Source organism: Chelonoidis abingdonii, chromosome 6, assembly GCF_003597395.2.
Source record: "Chelonoidis abingdonii isolate Lonesome George chromosome 6, CheloAbing_2.0, whole genome shotgun sequence".
NCBI classification, from domain to species: Eukaryota; Metazoa; Chordata; order Testudines; family Testudinidae; genus Chelonoidis; species Chelonoidis abingdonii.
The window spans coordinates 82,795,660-82,817,855 of record NC_133774.1 but is presented as its reverse complement, the minus strand read 5'-3'; the positions used below and the strand labels follow the sequence as shown (position 1 = coordinate 82,817,855).

Here is a 22,196-nt window from a genome sequence, read left to right as displayed (position 1 = left end):
GTGTGTGCAAGGATCAACTGGGATGATACTGGGATGATAAGCAGAGGATTGACATAAGCAAATAGTTGACCTTTGCTCTAACACAACTAAGGGCCAGATTGTATCTGAAAGGGTGGGTAAAGGATACAACTGGACTTCCTTCATCCTTATGTTGGGGGCCTCAAAAATCAGGATGTGGTGCCCAGACATTGCTATCTCAGCCGGAATTCCTCTAAGGAGTCCTGCTGCTGCGTGGCCCTTCTGTACACTCCTGCAGTAAATGCCATGTCTTAAAACCATAATCTGACCTCAATTGTATATGTGCTTTAAGTACTTAGAGCTTGCTTGTTGCATTGTAGACACTGCTTATTATCAAAAGAAAGAAAATAAGTGTTTGTTCAGTTAAACAACTGAATATGTAGCTGAACAAAGGATTTTTCACTTCTATTAGGCTAGGATTTTCAAATTCTTCATAGCTTTCTTTTTCTCTTCTCTCTCTTACAGATACATTTAAGAGAGATAAAATACTATTTGTATTCCTTTCCTTTTTGAAAATGTGATTCCATAGTTACACTAAGAAAATGTGTGTGTGTTTGGGGAAGTAATAATTTTGCACCAAGAACAGGCTTCAAACTTCAGTGTTGACTGTTAATTACCTTATTTCGTCAATCATAAAATGCTGTACTTGGAAGCAAATTTACACTGTGAAGTCTCTAATGGTCTTATTTTCTGCTGCCAACAGATGTTGATGAGTGCATATCAAACCCATGCATTAATGGAGATTGTGTTAATGCACCTGGATCCTATTACTGCAAATGCAATGCAGGTTTCCAGAGAACACCTACCAAGCAAGCTTGCATCGGTAAGAAAGTTTGTTTACACATCTGCATACTCTACAGATGTTATGCTATATCAGGTTCTCTTGGAGTTCAGAAAATAATTATTAGTGTTCTCTTTTTCAGTTAACCGTGACAATGACACAAGTGCTTTTTAATTACAGTTGAAATGTTGGCATACCCTTGAGTTAATTCTATAGATACAGTAGTGATTTAATTTTTGGCCTTTGCCATTCATTTGTGTCTTCTGGTGACCCAGTTTACTTGGCTAGCTGGTTTAAATTGGAGAATACACAGAAAAGTAAGGCTATACATATTTTAATAGACTAGTTATTGAATGTCACTACAAACTAACAATGTGCAATAGTTTTATATCAGGGTATAGTAAATGTTTGACTGTGTAAAGCTATATTCATACTGAAAGTTCAGGAAAATGAGGTCTTTCCATTTACAAAATGTTTCTTTCTAGGTAATATTTACTGTCATGCTCTTTTGAAAACAATAGCTAGTAATGTGTCACTTTTAGTTCATTGATGGAGAGTCATCTGATGGAAACCTTGTAAAGTGCTGTGAGGTACAATGTTTTCTTAATATTGTTTACTCATTGAAACTCTGAGAAGGTTTTTTTTAATGATTTTTTTTTTCTCTCTCACTCAGATATTGATGAATGCATACAGAATGGCATTCTTTGTAAAAATGGGCGGTGTGTGAACACTGATGGAAGTTTCCAGTGTATTTGCAATGCTGGGTTTGAACTAACTACGGATGGAAAAAACTGCGTTGGTATGGAGAGCTTGTCTTTATATAAGGATGAAGTGCCAAAGAGAGACTCTGGTTTAACATTTCTAGAAGTGACACTTCACAGAGTATTCTTGATCTTCAAAGATGGAATTTTGTGAAATAAGATTTGGTATGAGGTGAACTCAGAGCTTCACTGGGGTCAAGTTGAGAGTGTGAGGAGCTGCACCAAGTAGATGGTGTATGAAGCTGCACCATTCCAAATGGAGTTCAGGAAGGAATTGTCCTTCGCAGGGTGCAGTCTCTCTGTGTGACCCAGTGCATAAGTGGGTGGGGCTGGAGGGGAAGGGGAAGGGAGGATCAAAACCATGATCCCACCTCCTCCACACCCCTACTTGCCACCTTTAGGTTACTGTTCACCTCTGGAAGAACATCAAGAAAGCAGACCCTGTGTTGTCCTGAGCAAAAATCCTGCAATTGTGATAGGTATTTGTGAGGGTAGTAAGAGGGGTAGTGCAAGTGCCTGCTTCCCCTTCCTCTTAACTTGCACCAGCATAAGGACTTGTAACAGTTTATCCCCATAATGGACCATTGGCCTATTCATGTTTCTGAACAGTAAGTTTCCTATTTTTAGATTTTAACTCTGCCTGTGGGGGCTCAGCCTTGGTAGGAGTTTGTACAGCACCTAGCACATTTTAGTCATTGCTGCAATAACAGTAATAGTAATACATTTAATATAAAGGCATTTAGATGCTATAATATATTTGTATAATTTCTTGTTAATGACTAGGAAGAAGGTCATACTTTTTGCTGGTTCCTTCACATTTAAATGCTTAGCATAAATTGTTTCCTTTTCTGATAATTCCTGATAGTCACACAGTTTAGTACAGAGTGGACCATACAATTCCCATTGACTGTGTGGGGCAGACTCTAATATGCAATCCACAGGTAACAGCATGTCTCCCTTTAATCCCATAGCCTGAGTTTTAATTCTTTGCCTTGTTAAAGAAGATGGGTATTTTTATTTCTATTAAAAAGTGTCATGAGAAACTTGCAGCTGCAACAAGCTTTGAATTCTTTAAGGTAGTTGAACCTTGTTGTCCCTTCTCCTAAAGTAAGAGGAGTCACCATTTACTACCGTGCCTTCTCTGTTGAAATCTTGAGGGTAAATGACGTTTTAACTCGGATGTTTCGCAGCTTCTGTTTCCTCAAGACTAATGGGGTGTAAGTCATTTTCTGTGCTCTGTTTCTGCAGATCATGATGAGTGCACCACCACCAACATGTGTTTAAATGGGATGTGCATAAATGAGGATGGTAGCTTCAAATGTATCTGCAAACCAGGATTTGTCCTGTCTCCAAATGGGCGTTACTGTACCGGTACGTATGATTGTAAGATAACACATTAGGACAATCTCGATTGAAACCACCTTTTCCTATCTAGTGAATCATGTAAGAATGCAAATCTTTTGTCACATGGACTTAATAATTTTCCAATATTTTGCTTGTTGGTACAGTAGTAATCTAAAACTGTCTAAAATACTCATTATAATTCTAGAAAGAAATTACAGACGCTTGATACAGTGGTTGGATGGTTGATTGGCTTGTGAAAATTTGTGGGAAATACTGTAGCTGTAATTAATTCTGTAAAACACTTCAAAAACCAGTAACAAGAGTAGCAATATGGAAAAGCATCAAAGGCTTTACTTTTTATGAATATTCAAAAGTAAATTGCTCTAGAATTACATAATGTTTATTAGGACACCATCACATAGGGCTAACACAAGCTTCTTTATAGAGAAAAGGAAAATTTTGAACATTTTAAAAATGGAGCCTACTCTAACTCCATTTAAAGACAACTGTGGAAGTTGGATTGCACCTTCAGTAGAAAGTTATTTCATGACCAAACTCATCTGTGAACATTTCTTCTTTCTGCACTAAAATTGGACCTCTTATGTGAATCTAGTTCCCTTTAAAATAAACATGTAGCTTTCCAGTTCACACTCCAAGGTTATTTTTAAAATGTTCATTTAGATTAAAATTAGTATGGCTTGACCATAAAAAGATGAATCCACCCTTTTTTTTCCAATTGCAGAGATATACACTATCCTCAGACAAAAGAAAAAGTGTAGGGTTAAACCTTGTAATTTAAATCAAATTTTAGAGAAAAGAGGAAGGGAAATCCTGACTTGTTCTTATATTTCTGAATTGCAAACTTGCTGAGCATAAAGAAAACAGGGGAAAAGAAAGATAGGCTGCCTGAACTATTGAATGGTATTCATGAGCAGAAGTTAGCTGTCTTTGATGTAACTCGTGTGCTATGAGATTGCATTGAGTAACAAAGTGTTAGTTCATAAGAGGGGAAGATTTCCTTTCCTTGCTTCTTAAATAGCACAAATAAATTGTCAGGCTTGAGAGAGCAACAAAACTACAGTCTTACCAGGTTTTGAATTTTAAAAATCAGTAATTTTTATTTTAAAAAAATGGAAAAAACTCCATCACCATGAAACAACTCCTAAAAGATTGACTGTGGTATATAAATGGTTGCTACAAGACAATGCTCTAGTACTGAACTTTATTACAACATAATGTTTTGTTCAGCCACATCATAGTGAATTCAGTACTTCGATGCTGCAATAACAGGTGTCTTAGAAAAGACGAAGTGAGATAAATCAATAGTAATGACACTCCATTTAGAGTTAAATAGAAAATCTAAATTGTTTCAATGTAGTATTTCATGGTGAAAATTGCACTACTGGCCAAAGTAAACCTCTCTTTACAGAGTTTGATTGTGCACTTGGAAGTTAATAGGAGTTTTTTGTCACTGACTCAACAGGGAACAGCATCATGTCCTTAGTGAAGTTAAGTGAAACGCTGGCTTAGCTAAAAGACAATTATGCCATAATTATCTGTATTCTAACTTCAATTTTAAAACATAATACTATTGTGAAATAAATGCCAGAAAATAAAGTGAAAAATCTGCAATTGACAAGCTAAATATAGACTTTCTGATACCTCTAGACTCAACATTTTTTCTGAAAATTTGTTTTAAAGTACATGCCCTTTGGCTGAGACCTTGCATATCAAGTTTAACATGAAAATGCAACAATCCATCCACTACTATAGTGCCATGAGCCAATGCTTTAATGCCATTTACTCAAAAATGGCAATAAGTAAATTATGTTTCCCTTCGGGCAGATATTGATGAATGCCAGACGCCAGGAATTTGCATGAATGGTCATTGCATCAATACTGAAGGTTCTTTTCGGTGTGAATGTCCACCAGGCCTGGCTGTTGGGGTTGATGGCCGTGTTTGTGTAGGTAAGTGAGATTTCTTCAATGAAAAGCAATTAGGACTTCTTCTTACGATTTACCAAAGTATAACATTTAAAAAAAAATCAAAAGACATTCTTCTTGTTAATATTGACATTTGTTGTTGATTTAAAATAATTAATTATGTAGGATTCATTCTGCCACATGGTTGATAGTCTGTGATTACAGGATCAGACACTGGTGTGTCTTCATCTTCTCTGTCTCCTGTGTCTTTTAAAATACATTTCCATTCCTGAGTCAGTATTTTAACTTGTACATCTCACCCTTTCCTCTAATGCCAATCACTCGCCCCAAATCATTGGAAAAATGAACCACTTTGGTCAGGGGAGGGGAAAGAAGTTGTATTCTTTTGAATATATTGTTTCTCTCATTTTCACCTCTTTCCCTCATCCTGTAAAGATCAAGTAAAGCAAACAATACTCCAGCAGGAGAAATATGATAAGTTATCATAAAAATGCAACCTTAGTAAACATTATTTTATATGGACTCATAAATATTTTAGAATCACTGTGTTTGGTGGCATGAAATGATGCTGTACAAAGTGCTGAAAATTAGAAACTAAAAAAGATTAAGGAAAAAACTGAGGGTCTGTGTTCTTAAACTAAGAATATCGAGTTATGTAGCTCTCAGCTTCATCCAATGAAAAATCTTACGATTACTAACAACCTTTGAAAGAAGTGAATTTCTCCTTTGAAGTACATTATTTTTACTTTACTGGCCCAAATCAGGTGTGTGTGAAATCTGAAAAATCATCATCATAGAAATTAGAGATAGAAAGGATGTGGTAGGTCATGCATAATTGTTCCTGACTGTATAGTCTCCAGTGATCACTCTAATTCAGATTTAAGTCAGTAAACAATCCTTTTCCTTGAGAAACTCTTGAGTCTCAATGGAATGACTAGAAGCTGTGAATAATGAGAGAAACCAAATCTCTAAATCTGCTATGGAGAAGGAGCTAACAATTCCATTCAAGAATTCCTGCTGAGAATTAGTCCTGCATACTGGAGATCATTGGCTTAGGGGAAGTCCACTTGCCCAGTGTTGTTTATGCACACACATATGGCTTATAAACTAACAGCAGGGCCAGCTCCAGGCATCAGCATACTTGGGGCAGCACATGGAAGGGGATGGCACGTCGTCTCTTCCATGGCAATTTGGTGGCGGATCCCTCACTCCCTCTTGGCAGGAAGGAGTGGCTGCCGAATTGCCACTGAAGAAGCAGCAGCGGTAGAGTCATGATGGAAGTGCCGCAGATCGCGATTGCGGCTTCTTCTACCCCCCCCCCCTTTTTTTTTTTTTTTGGCTGCATGGAGCTGGCCCTGACCAACAGGAAATAAAATAACACAGTACTGTAAATATGCATGTTCACTGTATCCTTAAAGATGTGTATTGGAAAAATGGTCATATAGATAATCATTATTGGGTGCTAGCAGATGTTGACTGATGGCTTGTTATCAGATTTTTTTTGTGTAGCTGGCTGTTTGCTATTATTGAGGGATCAGATGGGAAGAAGAACATGGTGAAGTAGTTAACTTTGTCACCAGTGAAGTAGTTAACTTTGTCAACATTTAAATTGTCATAATTATGCTTCTAAGTTAAGATAGATGTAGTTGAGATAAATAATACAGCAGTTATCAGCAATCTTAGAACTATTCAACCAGATCAAGGATAAAGGGATATAAAGAACCAAGGTTGAAGCATTCTGTTCTCTGTTGATCCCTCCTGGAATTATGGCCCTACAGAGGCACAACTAAGAATAACCCTGAGGCTGAACTAGGCCCTGGGGATTGGAATAACGCAAAGGTGGCTTAAAACTAATGTTAGCTCCATATTCTGAAGACGCAGCCCATTATTCCTACCTGCTTGTCTACAGACACAGGAAGATTGTACTGCATCAGTTAATATTGGGAAGGGTATCTCTAAAACCATAAGGGCTAAGCACTTTACATTCTTATTTTAAAACAAAAATTTTAATTCTGCAGAAGCTGGAGGATTACCAAAATAAAACCACTGCAGTGTTCCACCAAGTGCCAGCTCAGTCTGACCCCTTCAATTGCAAACTCCATTTAGAAACTCCAGTAGGAAAAGTCTGCATGGTGCAAGGAGTGAAAGGAAACTAATATGAAAAGCAGAATGTTCCTTTACTCTATTTCTAAATGAGAATACTAAATATGTACAGTATTTTAATAAATGCAGGCATTTATTATAGTTAATTAAACCTGTGTTACAGTTTAAACCAAGAATTAAAAGTAAGAATTGTTCTCACTGATGTTGCAGCCATGATATTTGCTTATATCATGTTAATAAATATTGCCAATAAAGTATTCAAATGAGCACGAACGGTCTGAGATGGTATTGTATTAGGGATTTCACAATTAGGGCACAGTAGCAGAGTCAGCTTTAAGTACTAGCCATGCAGCAACTTTTTCCACGCCCGCTGTTTTCACTGTATTCTAAATATGAAATGGGAAACATAAGTCCATGACACTGAAGTACTTGAGAAAGCAAAATTGCCACGTCTACTCATCATTCTCAGACACGGGTATCTCCGCTGGCTTGGTCATCTTTGTTGAATGCATGCATTCCAAAGGATCTCCTTTATGGAGAATTTGCAGATGCTCCAAGAGACTTAGGCCAACCTAGACTCAGGTTCAAGGACATTTTGAAAAACGAATTTGAAATCTTTCAACATCAAGCTGGGGAAGATGTAGTTAGCAATGGGTTACACTGGAGGACTATGCTGCAACAGGGAGTCAGAGGCTGAAAAAAGGCAGTTGAAAGAGAGAGGAAAGTGAAGAGAGTAAAGAGGAAAGCACAACAGGCCTCAAGTGCTAGTAGTGCCCTGACTTCATCCCTCTGACCCTGCATTTGCATGATCTGTGGCAAGGACTGTTACTTGAGAATTGCATTTTTCTAGCCACTTGTGATGCTAGAGCATGGCACACAGTAACTGAACGGCTTGGAACTTTCAAGATGGACGGCCGCTACTTATGATAAGATTCCAGAATTGCCACTTCGTCTGTTTCACTCTGAAGCCCAGAATGTCTATTCAGTCATTGTGAAGTAATATAAATAGCAACATGCATGGTTGAGAGCTCTTTTTGTTTAGAATATTCCCAGATCCTGTCATTGCTGGGATTTGCAATCTGTTGCCATCCAGTTTTTAAGTCATTGGGTATTTTGATTTTGTGAATTACACCTGTGTGATAGCTACAGAAAGGCATCTATCTATGTCATACTAAGAGTTCTAGACAATTATGATAGCAGAGGTAACTCAACCAATCACTACTCTTACTCTCCAGCTGATTTGCATGTTGTAATTTCACTGGGTGTAAGAGGGAGACTGCAGGAATGGGGGATCACTTGGCCCAACTGCCACTGTTCAACCTATTCACAAATCAGCACAACTCTGCCAGAACCACACACACATTTGCCCACTTCACTCATAGAACCATACCCATGGGTCACTACTAGTACCTCTTAAAGATATACCATAAATATTACAGTTTCAACAGGAAATGCCCTTAAGATGCCAAGAAATCATGAGGCAGATTCATGACTCATTTGGGAATTTCAGTTTTACAAACTGAAAGATTTAAAGTAGGTTATTTCAAATAGTGTGTAACAAAATTTTCATTCATACGTAATCCTCTGGATAGAATTTCAAGGGGTCTGTATGGTGTTTAGAAATCTACAGTATTGCAGGATCTGACACAGGAGCTTTCTATCTGACTATGCTACATGATTCATTGAATGATCTGAATAATATTATTCAGACATTCTAGCTTGCTGAAGAGTATTTGTAATCTGAAAGTTATCACATTACATGGGGCTGATTTTATTTTATTTTATGTTAGTAATACTCACAATGTCGTAGGGATTTTGCAGAAAAGTGCATCAAAGAACTTACAATCAAAAGGCTCCTTTCTGCTTCCCTTACACTGAGAACTGTCTTGCTTCATAAGTAGTGCCATTGAGCCCAATGGGACTTTTCATGGAGTAAGTTACTGTATTATTAAACATAAGCATGCAGAATCAGCCTCCAAGTGACAGATGAGTTTGGAAAAAACATACACCACAGATGGAACATACACTTGGAACACATACTTGGAAAGGGAACATTCAGATAACTATTTAGAGCCAAATTCTGTTTTTGATGCAGGCACTTGGCTTTCAGTGGCTTCTAAGTGAACCATCCTGAATACAGGACAAAATGTATCCCTTTCACTGGATAAGATTATGACCTCAGGTACTTGTTGAAAGAGTATTCATTTATGTCCTTCCTAGTATAAGAAAACATAATTATTTTTCTGCCTCCCCTTTCTTAGATACTCATATGCGCAGCACATGCTATGGAGGAATCAAAAAAGGAGTGTGTGTCCGCCCTTTCCCCGGGGCAGTGACAAAATCTGAATGTTGCTGTGCCAATCCAGACTATGGCTTTGGAGAGCCATGTCACCCATGTCCTGCCAAGAACTCAGGTGAAGTTGCATAATTCTTCTGATCTCACAGCTAACATAGACTAATAAGTCTGATTCAAAGCAGATTCATAGCATTTATTTTCAAGGTAATCTAAATTTCTAGTATTTAATGTGAACAAAAGAAGAAAATGTTTCCTTGTTCTTCCATGCCCAGTGCTGTCTAGAGTGCACCAAACTCCAGAGCTATCCAGACTATGTGATAATTCAAGGTATAGGCACCAAAGTCTAGATGGATGCAACTGGGCCTCATAATTATCTTTAAGTGTAGGGTGAGCCAGAAGAGGTTATGTTGGATAGGAGAAAAGGTACCTTAAAGGTGTTAGACAAGGAGCTGTAGGTTTCCTAACCAAATCAGTCCAGTGTAAAGTACAGTCACTATTCAGTTTGGAATTAGGGTTGATGATCAAACGACTCTTTTTATTATTATTTTTTTAGTATGAACTATTTCACTCATCTTTAGTAACAGCAAAATGCAGAGAACATGAAGAAATAGTTTAGTTGCCACATACACCCCTTTAAAACAGTATTCATATCACCATATTTTGGAGAACAGTCCATGTTGCTTTCTGAGGTGACGTTGCCCTGTTGTGAAGCTGTCAATTAGCATCATGTGTGACATTACTGTTGTAGGTGCTAACTTGAGGACATGGTACTTTTGAAAGGATAATACCATATATTTCCTTTTAGTGTTTCATTCATGATGTCAGTTTTCATTCAAGTATGTACTTGGAGGTTTAGAACTAACATTTTTTATACAACTTCTGTTTCAATCGAGCAGCTGATTTCCATGGCCTGTGTAGTGGTGGAGTAGGCATTACTGTGGATGGACGAGGTAACGTTGCATTTTTTTCCTTATATAGAGAAGACTCATGAAAAATAATGAAAGTAAAAGAAATATTCAAAAGTATGAATTCAGCATTTGGATTTTTCATAAGATACAAATGGCTAAAGACTCTTTTCAAGATATGATATGTTGTTTTTAATATGGTACAATATTAAAATAAATCAAAGGTTCCTAAGAAAGGATGAGAATTGTTCCCATCCATGTCAGGAGTAAAACTCCCATCAGTTCAGTGGGAGCAGGTTGAGACCCTGTAGCACTTTCAGCAATGGCATAGATAGCATTTAAAAATAATACTTAAATAAAAAGAAAATGTTATTTCTGTTCAATATTGTAAGCATGTCGGCCTAGTTTTATCATTTTACAGGCTGTGATTTTTAGTGTCTTCACGTAAGTAATGTGAAATGCATAAGCGGAGTTTGGAAATTTTCTGAGATGAGTACTTTATGGTTTACTGATTGCATAAGCTCCACTAGTGCCACTTGGTCAGACTGTAAATCTCACAAGTGAAATAACCATTTTCCTCAATGCTACAGTTTCTAACAATGGGAATTTGTATGAGGTCCTCTGTGGAGGTTACAGTCTTTGTTCAGTACCTGAAGACTGTAACTCTTCACAAGGGATATAAGACAAATCGTAGTCTTTGCCAGGAAAGATTAATCTTCAGAAGATTAATCTCCTCCAGGGATCAAATATAAATTAAAATCCCTTTTGAAGGCCTGAACAAAAGTGTAACCTTTGCTGTGGATCTCATACAAGTGAAAACAGGTTCGCAGAGGACCCTACTGCTGCTTGCTCAAACCATTCCCCAAAGCAGGGGAAAATTGAACCTCTTCAAACCGGAACCTTTTACCACAACCAAAGCAGTGTTTTCCTCCTCCTCTGTTCTCTTTATTGAGAGCAGGCAGGAAATCCCTCTTACAGACAATTCTCATTCCCAGTCATGTCCATTTGTCTCTCCACCCTAGTCATACTGCTTTTACCACACTGCAGTAACAGTCACCCAGCCCCACTCCCTTCATTCTATTAATGGACCCACCTGGTTGCTCCCTGAAGACATTAGAAAAGTTGGGGCATAGGAGGGTACTGAACTTCTACCAAAAAAAAAAATTCTTAAGGGAAAAGGAGGACCTGGACCTTTTAGGCGAAATCTGTGCTACAAGGAGGTAGGAGGTAGCATGAAATGTGCCCAACTGTTCTCCAAGATTCAGTCAAAGTTAGTGAACTTTGGTTATAGATTTGTAATAACACCATAAAATAGACAAAATTAAACTGATTTACTTTTTCTTATGAAAGCTTTGGACATTTTATAATCTTTAATGCAAGGTTAACAAAGTGTTTGAGTATGTATCAGTGTACACGTAAATTGCAGGCCAGATACTGATCTCAGATGCACCATTGTTAATCAGTCCAAGTAAATCACGGAAATAAGTGGAGTAGCACCAGTGTAAGAGAGGTTTAAGTGAGATCACAGTCAGGCCCGGCATCCTTCTTGTCCTTTCCAGTGTTTCTGAATAGATCTATATAAACCAGAGGAATCAACATATAGAAAGAATAATTTTTTGTTTTGTTAATGTGGAAAAGTCCTGGATCCTATGAGGTGAAAATGTGCAAAGAATGGCTCTTCGGCCCTGAATCCATAGTCACTGCACTTACAAAATAAATATTTTGAGTTAGAGGCATTTCTACGTGTGCAACTATTCCAAGCTAAGATGTTTCACAGCATTAAATGTGTAATATAGTTGCATTAATCTTCTCTATTATATTGATACAGATATTAATGAGTGTGCATTGGATCCTGATATTTGCTCCAATGGAATTTGTGAAAACCTACGTGGTAGCTATCGTTGTAATTGTAACAGTGGCTATGAACCTGATCCCTCTGGAAGGAACTGTGTTGGTAAGTTATTTAAGTTATTAATTAATTATTAATGGTTAAACTCACATTGATTTTAGTGGAAGCAGGAGAGAACCTTTAGTGTGTGAGAGAAGTGGCTATTACCTTTTGCTGGAATGAAAAAGTACAAAATCTCTTCAGAAAATCTACCCCTTTCAGTCTGTACGTTCAGGAGCAGCTCTCTTACAGCCCATACTCTATGGGGACCACAGCCTGAAATAAATCTCTCCTGAACCTCCTCTTCTGGGGTTCAAACAACATCCCAGCCGCTCCAAGTTTGTCATCAGAAGCAAGCTTGCCACAGAACAGGCCATGCCAACTCAAAGCAGCACCAGACTCTGACAGAACAACAGATGCAAAATCTAGAGACATATCTCCACTGCTGCGATGGTCAAACCTCTCACAAGGGTCCTACACAAGCCTATCACAACATGTGCTGTACCTCATCCAGTTCACTATATGGGTGAAATGAAACAAACACCATATCAACTGTGGATGAACCCTTTTCACAAAGTGATCATTCTATATCTGACCTCTCAGTCCTCATCCTCTCAATTCTCATCCTCCACCTTCAGAGGACAAGCCTGGCATCTTAAATTCATAACTTTGATAGACACAAAAAATCATGGACTGAATGGAGATACTGGTTTATTACAACAATCTATAACTCATTTAAACCACACACCTCACCCTGAGCTTTTCCCCCCTCTCTCCTTTACCCCCTATGACAGTAGAAGCCACTTCTATTTGAATGGTCCCATGAAATATCATAGGATTGGAAGGGACCTCGGGAGGTCATCTAGTCAAGTTTCCTGCACTCAGGGCAGGACTAAGTATTATCTAGACAATTCCTGACAGGTGTTTGTCTAACCTGCTCCTAAAAATCTGTAATGATGGAGATTCCACAATCTGCCTAGGCAATTTATTCCAGTGCTTGACCACCCTGACAGTTAGGAAGTTTTTCCTAATGTCCAACTTAAACCTCCCTTACTGCAATTTAAGCCCATTGCTCCTTGTCCTAACCTCAGAGATTAAGAACAACAATTTTTCTCCCTCCTCCTTGTAACAACCTTTTATGTACTTGAAAACTGTTATCATGTGTTAACAACTTATACTAAACGATCTGTTCTAGCTTGTACATAGCTGTGGCACTCTGAGGACATTTCCCAGACCTGAAGAAGAGCTCTGTGTAAGCTCGAAAGCTTGTCTCTCTCACCAACAGAAGTTGGTCCAGTAAAAGATATTACCTCACTCACCTTGTCTTTCTAATTATGTCATTCCTTTTTCCTCTTCTTAAAAAATAGACCTTTTGTTTACTGACGCATTAACCTTGAGAAATCAAGCAGTCAAAAGACAGGAAATACCTAAAGGTTGCTCCTACAGTTTTAAGTTGCACGTATGTTGTATGAGAGGAAGGGTGGTCTTGTTAAAGCACTGAACTGGAGTTGAGAAATGCTGGATTATTTTCTCAGCTCTGACACAGACTTCCTGTGTGACCTTTGGCAACTCACTCCAATCTAATGTTCACTGAAGTATCTTGGAATTATTTTACTGGTTTTGATGGAAATTAGATTAAGCCCTTAATTTCTCTTACATCCCCAGCTGTATAATAGGGATAATAGCACTTTCTTCACAAATTGGAAGGATAAAGTGTTTGTGAGGTGCTAAAATACTACAGTAATGAGAATCACAAAATAACTTTTAAAAAATAAGATTTTGTTTTTGTTTTCATTGTTAAGCATAAGCAGTCTACAGTAATATTGTTTGTTAATGTATATTATAGAAGATTTGCAAATGTCTAAAGTAACATTAAGTAGCAACATTAACTTTTGGGCTTTCCAGATTTTTCAGTGCTTGACTTTTCAACTTTAATGTTAGCTTGTGATAATATATCTGCTATCAATCAGTAGATAGAAATATGGACACTCATGAGACAATCAGCTGGAGTGTAGCAGGGGTTTTTTTTTTATGCGTAGATATTAGTGTAGGCGTTTCCTACTGTACCTTCTCTGATAGCAAATATTTGCACAGGAAAAAGGATTAGAACAGTGTTGTAACTCTTAATGAACTTTTGTTAAAAGCATGTTTAACATCACTGCTGGCTGCGAAACAGACAAATCCAAGGACAATAATCATGGCTATTTATAAACTGCCAGATATCCCAAGGTCGCTGTGTTCTAATGGAGGACATGCTGAGAACATAGAGCTGTGCTTTACTGTATTTACAAAATAGTAGTGAAAATTCTTAAATGTAATATAGAATATGGGGTAAGAGGAACTGGAAAGTTAATTAACCTCTTGAAACCAAGTATTGGCATTTCTCCTTGTTCAGATACAAATGCAGAAAACTGAATGTCAGACACACGACTGCTGCTGAGAGTCCAGTTAAAATAATACTTGGAGAAAAGGAGGGCAGACTTGTTCATTAATATGTCTACCTGATCTTTTCCAGATGTTGATGAATGTTCAGTGAACAGACTGCTGTGTGACAATGGCCTGTGTCGAAACACACCTGGAAGCTACAGCTGTACATGTCCAAAGGGTTATGTATTCAGCAGTGAGACTGACACATGTGAAGGTAAAAATGCTGCAGTGGGAGCCATCTGGATAGTGTTGATCTAATCTGTGATATTATAGTACTGGAGTTTATGAGATGACCAGAGAAGACTCAGGATGATACAAAGCAATGAAGGGAAGGAAAGGCCTATATTAAATCAAAAGATGCGTCTTGTAATTGCTCTCAGTGGAATTCTCTGAGAATGATGGGGCAAGACTGAATTTCCTCCGATATAGCCAGTTCATTTTGTACATGACAGTTTGTTTTGTTAGACAGAGTACTTTGAAGAAAAAATTTAAAAAATGCACATTTATCTCTTGGGCATTCTGTGAGTGCAGATCTCTGGTGGTGGTGGTTGGGCTGATAAATGAAGTTGGAGCAGAGGTGTTAATTTCTGTTTTATTTTGAACAGAAATGCATAATGCTACCAGGAATAGTGGAATTTTGTGATAACTTTCAGTGTTGGTTTTGGGTTGGCCACTTGAATTATATAATTCAGTATTATAACTGTCCAATGGGAATGGTTTGCAAGTTGAAGGCTTCAGTTCTGGAATACTTAGAATCTCATGAACCAGTGGTTCAGTTCCTGGCAGGGTCAACTCAGTCCTTTTCCATTCAAAGGGAATTGTGTTCCATGCTGCCATTAAAAACTGAGGGTTTGTCTGCTCTCATTGTGTGTTAAAGATCCAACTGCATTCTTTTCAAAGTAGTCTTTTCCTATCAGTCATTTCCAGGGATTTATACTGTACTCATCACTATACTGTCTTAGAATACTAAACACAGTATTTAGCTAAAATTTATTCTTGAGAGTTTAAGCTTTCATATATTTTTTAAAAATAGTTTTAGCAGTGAAAGTGGTTTTCTCTCTATGCTCAATATGCTAGTGTCTTGAGTCTGCTGCAGACAGACATTATATTACCAAGAGATGTTGTTTGCCTGTTCATCTTGATATTTAACTTCAAAGCTTAACTCTGACCTTAAACTTGAACAAGATACCGGAACACAAACAACTGATCTGAAATCATTGAAATGCAATTATAAAGGACATCTCCATCCAGTTTTGGTTTTCAGTCTGACGTCATAACCAGACAAATTAATGTATTAATTCAAAACTAAACTAGGCTTATGGGCTAGGTGTCACTATATAAAATTGTGATAGGGTTGGATTTTCAGGGGAGCATGCAAGGATATGTCTTTAGAGGCCTGAAAGTCATTTCCACTTGTCAAGAAAATTCAATGCATAATTTGAAAGAATGGCCACTTTTAACTTTTATCTAAATTTAAAAGGTGCATTAACTAAATTAATGATCCGTTTTACAAGCCTGCATCAAATATAAAAATACAAATAGTGAGCAAGTCTGATATATTTAAACTTATGCAGCACAGTGCTTCTGATTATAATTCCTGGTATAACATTTCAGTATAATAGGTATGTGGGTATACAGAGATATTTCATAACTACAGCAAGCAATGACTGATGGGTAAGGGTGGGGAAGTGTGCAGACAAAATGTTGTAGCCCAATTAGTGGATTGTTATGTAAATTAAAATGTACCTGTACTCTGCCACTGAAAGAAAAAATATTTGAATGATCATTCATGATTCTTCAAAGTGATAACAGGTCATAGGTAATTTTTTGCTCTGGGTATTCTAATAAATAAATAAAACTCCTGTTTGTTGTTTGCCTACAGCAACTTCAAATTTTCATAAGAAAACTTCTGCATGTTCATAAGTAAGCAATATATCATGATAGGGGCTGGCTGTAGTTACAGTATTAGTGCTCCCCTTAGTACCAAGACTACATGGGGCTAGCATTGTATGTTACACCAAAAGGAGCTAGGAGAAGCTAGGATTGTGGCCCATTCACCCCTTTCAGATCAGTCACCAGAACTGGTTGGCTACATGAGGGAAGCACACCCTGTTACAGAGAGCAATTGTGAGTGACTGTGCTGCCCATGTGCAGTGTAGTTTTGTGTCTCAGTGAGACATATTGACACCCATTACTACTTCTGCACTGCCCTCCACAGTAAGCAATCCTTGTTTGGTAGGGCACATTTGACCCTATATCTATGGAGATATACTTATCTCATAGAACTGGAAGGGACCCTGAAAGGTCATCGAGTCCAGCCCTTGCCTTCACTAGCAGAACCAAGTACTGATTTTGCCCAAGATCCCTAAGTAGCCCCCTCAAGGATTGAACTTGCCAACCTTGGGTTTAGCAAGGCAATGCTCAAACCACTGAGTGATCCCTCCCTCTAGTATTGACTCTTGCTGTTACATATGTACTGTTTTAAAATTAATATGGTAATTTTGTGATGATCAGTAATGCTATTTATTTGGAATCTAATAAACCAAGAATATTAAAGATATTCCTATCTACCTCTCCACTTGTTGAAACTGACTTGGTACCTCATTCCCCAAAACTTGTCAAGAAGTTATATTAAACCTGAAATTTTGGGGAAGTTTTCCTTCTGAACATAATTATTTTAATCCAGACACCCTAAAATATATTTTGTCTACAGCAGGAGCTGCACTGTCTTGTTAGTTATTGTTAATATGCTTATGTGCATATTAAATTATACACACATGCTTTATGAATGATCTGTTGTATCCATCTAAAAATCCCATAGTTAGGCGGAAGTTTAGATTTAGCTGATCAGGCAGAAATGATCCAGTAATGGTTTGGCATAAAGCTGTCTATGAAACTATAAAATCTATTACACTTTTTCTAACACTGAGTGGCTTGGCAGTTTTAGGAATAAATTCATCTCATTCTTTTTTTTCCTCCTTCCAAATTCTGTTTTCAGAGGAATGGTAAGCAGTTCAGTTTACTAGCTATAATGTTTTGCTCTCGATAGTAACTTTGTGTCATGCTTTTACGTTACTCAGATGCATGCTGTTAAACAATATAGTTTTAATTAATATAATTTTCAGCAATAACCATAATGAAACATTAATGCCTGTGTTGTTTTCTATTCATAACCAAGTTATGAAAACTTTGCAAATTGTTGTTGTATTGTTTGTTTCTTTGTTCATTTGTTTCTGCCTTGAGAGTCTGTAAAAGTAGAAATTTTTACAACAAGCTCTGTGGTTTAGATTGTGTTTCCACAAATGTAAACCAGACGTGCTTTGAAGTTTATTTCAAGGAATGTACAGTGGATTGTTTCAATTTTGATTCTGTGACATAATATATACACCTACCACACTTAAAGGAAAATATTTGTTTAAAAATTAGAAATATTTTCATATATGCTTACTTTGCATTTTAAAAATTAAAGGAATATTATCAACTTAGACACATTTGACTGAAAATTTCTCACTTCTTAGCTGTTAATTGTAACAATAGTATTATTACAACAAAGAGGGAAAAACATTTATTTCCTGTTTGTTTACTTTGTGCATATGACACTCATTAGCCTCAGTTCAGCAAAGCACTGAAGATGGTGTTCTGCACATTTGAATGCCTTGTTGAAAGGGGGCCTTTGTAATTTTTCCCCTGTATGATCATTTAGGCTTTCAGTCAGTTTGTTATGCAAACAATTCTATATGTGATTAACTTTCAAAATGAGTAGTCCTGTTGACTTCAGTGGAAATTAAGCATGTGCTTAAGTGCTTTGCTGAATTAGAGCCAAACCGTGTCAAATGCACAAAGTAAACAAACTGGAAAAATTAGAGATGGGATGGGTGGGTTTGTGTTTCCGTGGGTCTTCACAGAGAAAATTGGGAGAGAAAAAATATTTTAAATGGAAAATGTAATTGAAGAATCACAGAAAGCATCATGGAGACTTAGAGAGATGTGTAGTATATTTATTTCATTTTGTGATAAAGTTCCTCCTCTACCTTGGTGAGTCCTGCGCTTATTGGTGGATTTTGCGAGCCTCAGATCTTCCTGTGTTGGATCAGGAGTTGGGAGGTTTTGTGGGGAACCCGGGCCCACCTTCTACCCTGGGTTCCAGCCCAGGGCCCTATGGACTGCAGCTGTGTAGAGTGCCTTCTGGAACAGGTACACGACAGCTACAATTCAATAAATGGGGCTACTTCCCCATGGCCTCCTCGCAACACCTTCTTTGTCCTTACCACAGGACCTTCTTCCTGATGTCTGTTAACGCTTGTACTTCTCAGTCTTCCAGCAGCACATCCTCTCACACCCAGCTCCTTTCACACACACACACCTTACTAATTGGAGTGAGAGCCTTTTTATATCAGATGTCCTGATTAGCCTTAATTAATTCTAGTAACTTCCCAGTTGGCTACAGGTGTCCTAATTAGCCTGCTTGCTTTAATTCGTTCTAGAAAGTTCCTGAGTGTTCTGGAATAGTCCCTGTTATCTTACCCAGGGAAAAGGGACCTGCTTAACCTAGAGCTAATGTATCTACCTTCGACCACTCTCTTGAAGCCATCTGCCCTGACCCTGTCACAATTTGTTAATGATTACATTGCAAGTTGATGGTATCTCTTTAAACAAAAATGTTAAACTTTTTATGTTTTTAACACTAGATATTTTAAGTGTGTTTGGACTGATGATGATCTATTTTAGGGGTCGGCAATCTTTCAGAAATGGTGTGCTGAGTCTTCATTTATTCACTCTAATTTAAGGTTTCGCGTTCCGGTAATACATTTTAATGTTTTTAGGAGGTGTCTTTCTATAAGTCTATAATATATAACTAAACTTTTGTTGTATGTAAAGTAAATAAGGTTTTTAAAATGTTTAAGAAGCTTCATTTAAAATTAAATTAAAATGCAGAGCCCTCCGGACCTTTGGCCAGGACCCGGGCAGTGTGAGTGCCACTGAAAATCTGCTCGCGTGTCGCATTCGGCACACGTGCCATAGGTTGTCTACCCTTGATCTATTTGGTTAGCAGAATGTCTCTATTTTTTAAAGTTCAGGCACTTAGAGAGTGTGTGTGTGTGTGCACATGCATGCGTGTGTTATATGTGTGGCTGTTTTCAGTTGCTTTATAACTTTTGCCATACTCTTAACATTTGGGCTGAAATGTTCCATGCTGGGTGTCTGCCCCAGGCTGAATCTTTTTGCAGAATTTCAGACAAAACAGTTTAGCTGTTTCTGAGAATGAAGCTAAAGGAAAATTTTGTTTTGCTCATGTTAAAAAAATCCTAGTAATCATTTTTTAAAAGCTCTAGCACTCGGGTGGTTTAAAACAGGGACTCAAAATTTGGCAAACAGGTGTCCTTTATGCCAGTACTGTGCCTTTAGCCATGCCTATGAAAATCTGGACAAATTATAAATGTGAGAAAAATCTCAGTTCACACATGCTCAGCAGATTTTTAGCTCGTAAATTCCTGGGATTCTGTCAGTACTGAACATTCCCCAGTCCAAGGTTGAGAGAAGGACTTTCCTTGAAGTGTAGCTCAGGGCAACTGTGGGCAGGCTAGGTCTTCATATCTGGACTGACAGCAGAGATCCTATTTCTTTTGTGCTTTCAGTGACATCCTTGCAGTGCCCAGGGAGCATGAAGGAGGAAGATGCCCACTTCTAACACAGAGGAGACAAGAACCAAACCCGAGGGAGGTGGGGAAGGGTAGCAGAAGCAGGGGGGTTAGATTAGGACAAGAAACCTAGGTGTGGGGATTATAAACTGGGACTAGAGGCTGGCAGAGAGGAGAGGGAACTGGATAGGGACCTGAAGTAAAGGGTGGAGACTGGGACTGGGTGGGAAAGGAGACTGAGAACCAGTGGGTAGGGAGGAGGAGAGGTAGATCTCATAAAGAAATGGGATGCCATCGTGGCAGCAATGTGACTGGCTTGGCAAAGAGATGGATACAGGGAGCCTGATGCTGTGGGAACAGGATACAGATTGAATTAGAAGATACAGGAAGGAGATTGGGACTTGGAACCAGTGAGGATGAGGAATGTGGGTGGTAGTAGTATGGGTGTGCAAGTGGAGGAAAGTGTGGGGAGAGAGAGTTTGGTGTAGGATCCAAGAGGGGTAGAATTGGGACTGGCTGTGCAAGGAAACTGGGGACAAGGTGCTGGGATGGACTGGGAATGACTGGGCAAGGAGACTGGGGTGGGAGAAGTGCAGAGGGGTGAAACTGGACTTGGTGGGCAAAGAAACTGGGATTGAGATGAGAAACCTGAGGAGTGGAGGCTGGAAGTGGCTCTGTGAGGAGCATGAGACTAAGACAAGGGGCCGGCGGGAGGAAGAGACAGGTCTGGGACAGGAACAGCTTGTCAGGGACAAGTAGAAAACGTCACACTTGTGGGGAATGATCAGGAGAGTCTGCCTGCCCGAACACACTACACTCCAGAGCCTGGAATGGAACCCAAGATTCCTGAATCTCACTATTGCTTTGCAGTCAGCAAATATCTGTGTTACCCTCTGGAAGCTTGTGTGTATCATTCCTCACTAGTGCTAGTCCATTTAGAGGATGGCAACCTACTACTGCCATCAGTTACTTCTCTAGTTCAAGTGGCAGAGGTTTGTGTGCTGGATCTAAAGCAGGGAAGGGCAAACAGGGCTTTCAATCCGGCTTGCGGGATTGCCAGCCCTGTGGCGCAGTGGGGCTAAGACAGGCTACCTGCCTGCCCTGGCCCCACACCACTCCCGGAAGCAGCCGGCACCACGTCTCTACGGCCTCTAGGGGTGGGGTGGGAGGCGAGAGAGCTCTGTGCACTGCCCTCGCCTACAGGCACTGCCCCTGTAGCACCTGATGTCTGGGAACAGGGAACTGCAGCCAATGGGAGTTTTGGGGGTGGTACCCACAGGCAAGGGCAGCATGTGGCAGAGCCATCTGCTGTGCACCTATCTCCCCCCCCCCATGCCCGTCCCCCAGGAGCCACTGCCGGATATGCTGGCCACTTCTGGCAACAGGGCAGGGCCAGGGCAGGCAGGGAGCCCTGCACCCCAACCCCCTGTCTTGAGCCCCCTGCCACACCACTCCTGCACCCCAACCCCCTGCCCTAAGCCCCCTCCTGCACTCCAACCCCTGCTCTGAGCTCCCGCTACACCCTGCAGTCCCTCTCTCACCCAAAACCTCTGCCCCAGCCCTATATTCATGGCTCTGCATGCAATTTCCCCACCCAGATGTGGCCGTCGGGCCAAAAATTTTGCCCACCCCAATCTAAAGGTTCCAGTTTTGCTGATGATCTGTGTGGTGTCAATATTATTACGGATGAAGGAATTTGTTTTTTCAAGTTACTTTTTTAAAAACCTAGGAAGTTGCACACAAAAAATATGTTAAAAGAACATTATTAAGATTGCAAAGTCAGCCACTCAGAGGCTAGGAAATACTAGAATTAAGGTTCCTGTGCATCCTTAATTCATCCCAGTGAATATGCCTTATGATACAGTTGCATACTACATATAGGTTGCATACTCTTTTTTTCAACAAGATCTCTGCCTCTTTCTGTGCCCGTTATGGATCTAGTCTAGGGATGAATCAGGTTGTATAGAGAATGAGACTGTTGTCTGTAGGAGCCCTGCCTCATTTGTTGCAGAAGTTGGAAAGTGTGTAGTGAATGTGAAAGGCTATTGCAGGAAGAGGAAGGAGGGCATCTCATTGTTAAGGAAGCTGAA

The 22,196-nt window shown here is 39.1% G+C and overlaps 1 protein-coding gene across 1 annotated transcript in view; it reads left to right on the top strand.

Moving 5' to 3' along the window:
* Positions 1 to 22,196, top strand: part of FBN2 (fibrillin 2) — a 256,715-nt gene that overhangs the window by 109,036 nt on the left and 125,483 nt on the right. The window contains exons 12-19 of the mRNA XM_075067188.1: positions 722 to 841; positions 1,473 to 1,598; positions 2,809 to 2,931; positions 4,750 to 4,872; positions 9,213 to 9,365; positions 10,144 to 10,197; positions 11,981 to 12,106; positions 14,556 to 14,681. Coding sequence (XP_074923289.1) covers positions 722 to 841; positions 1,473 to 1,598; positions 2,809 to 2,931; positions 4,750 to 4,872; positions 9,213 to 9,365; positions 10,144 to 10,197; positions 11,981 to 12,106; positions 14,556 to 14,681 — 951 coding nt within the window. The remainder of the gene's footprint in view (positions 1 to 721; positions 842 to 1,472; positions 1,599 to 2,808; positions 2,932 to 4,749; positions 4,873 to 9,212; positions 9,366 to 10,143; positions 10,198 to 11,980; positions 12,107 to 14,555; positions 14,682 to 22,196) is intronic.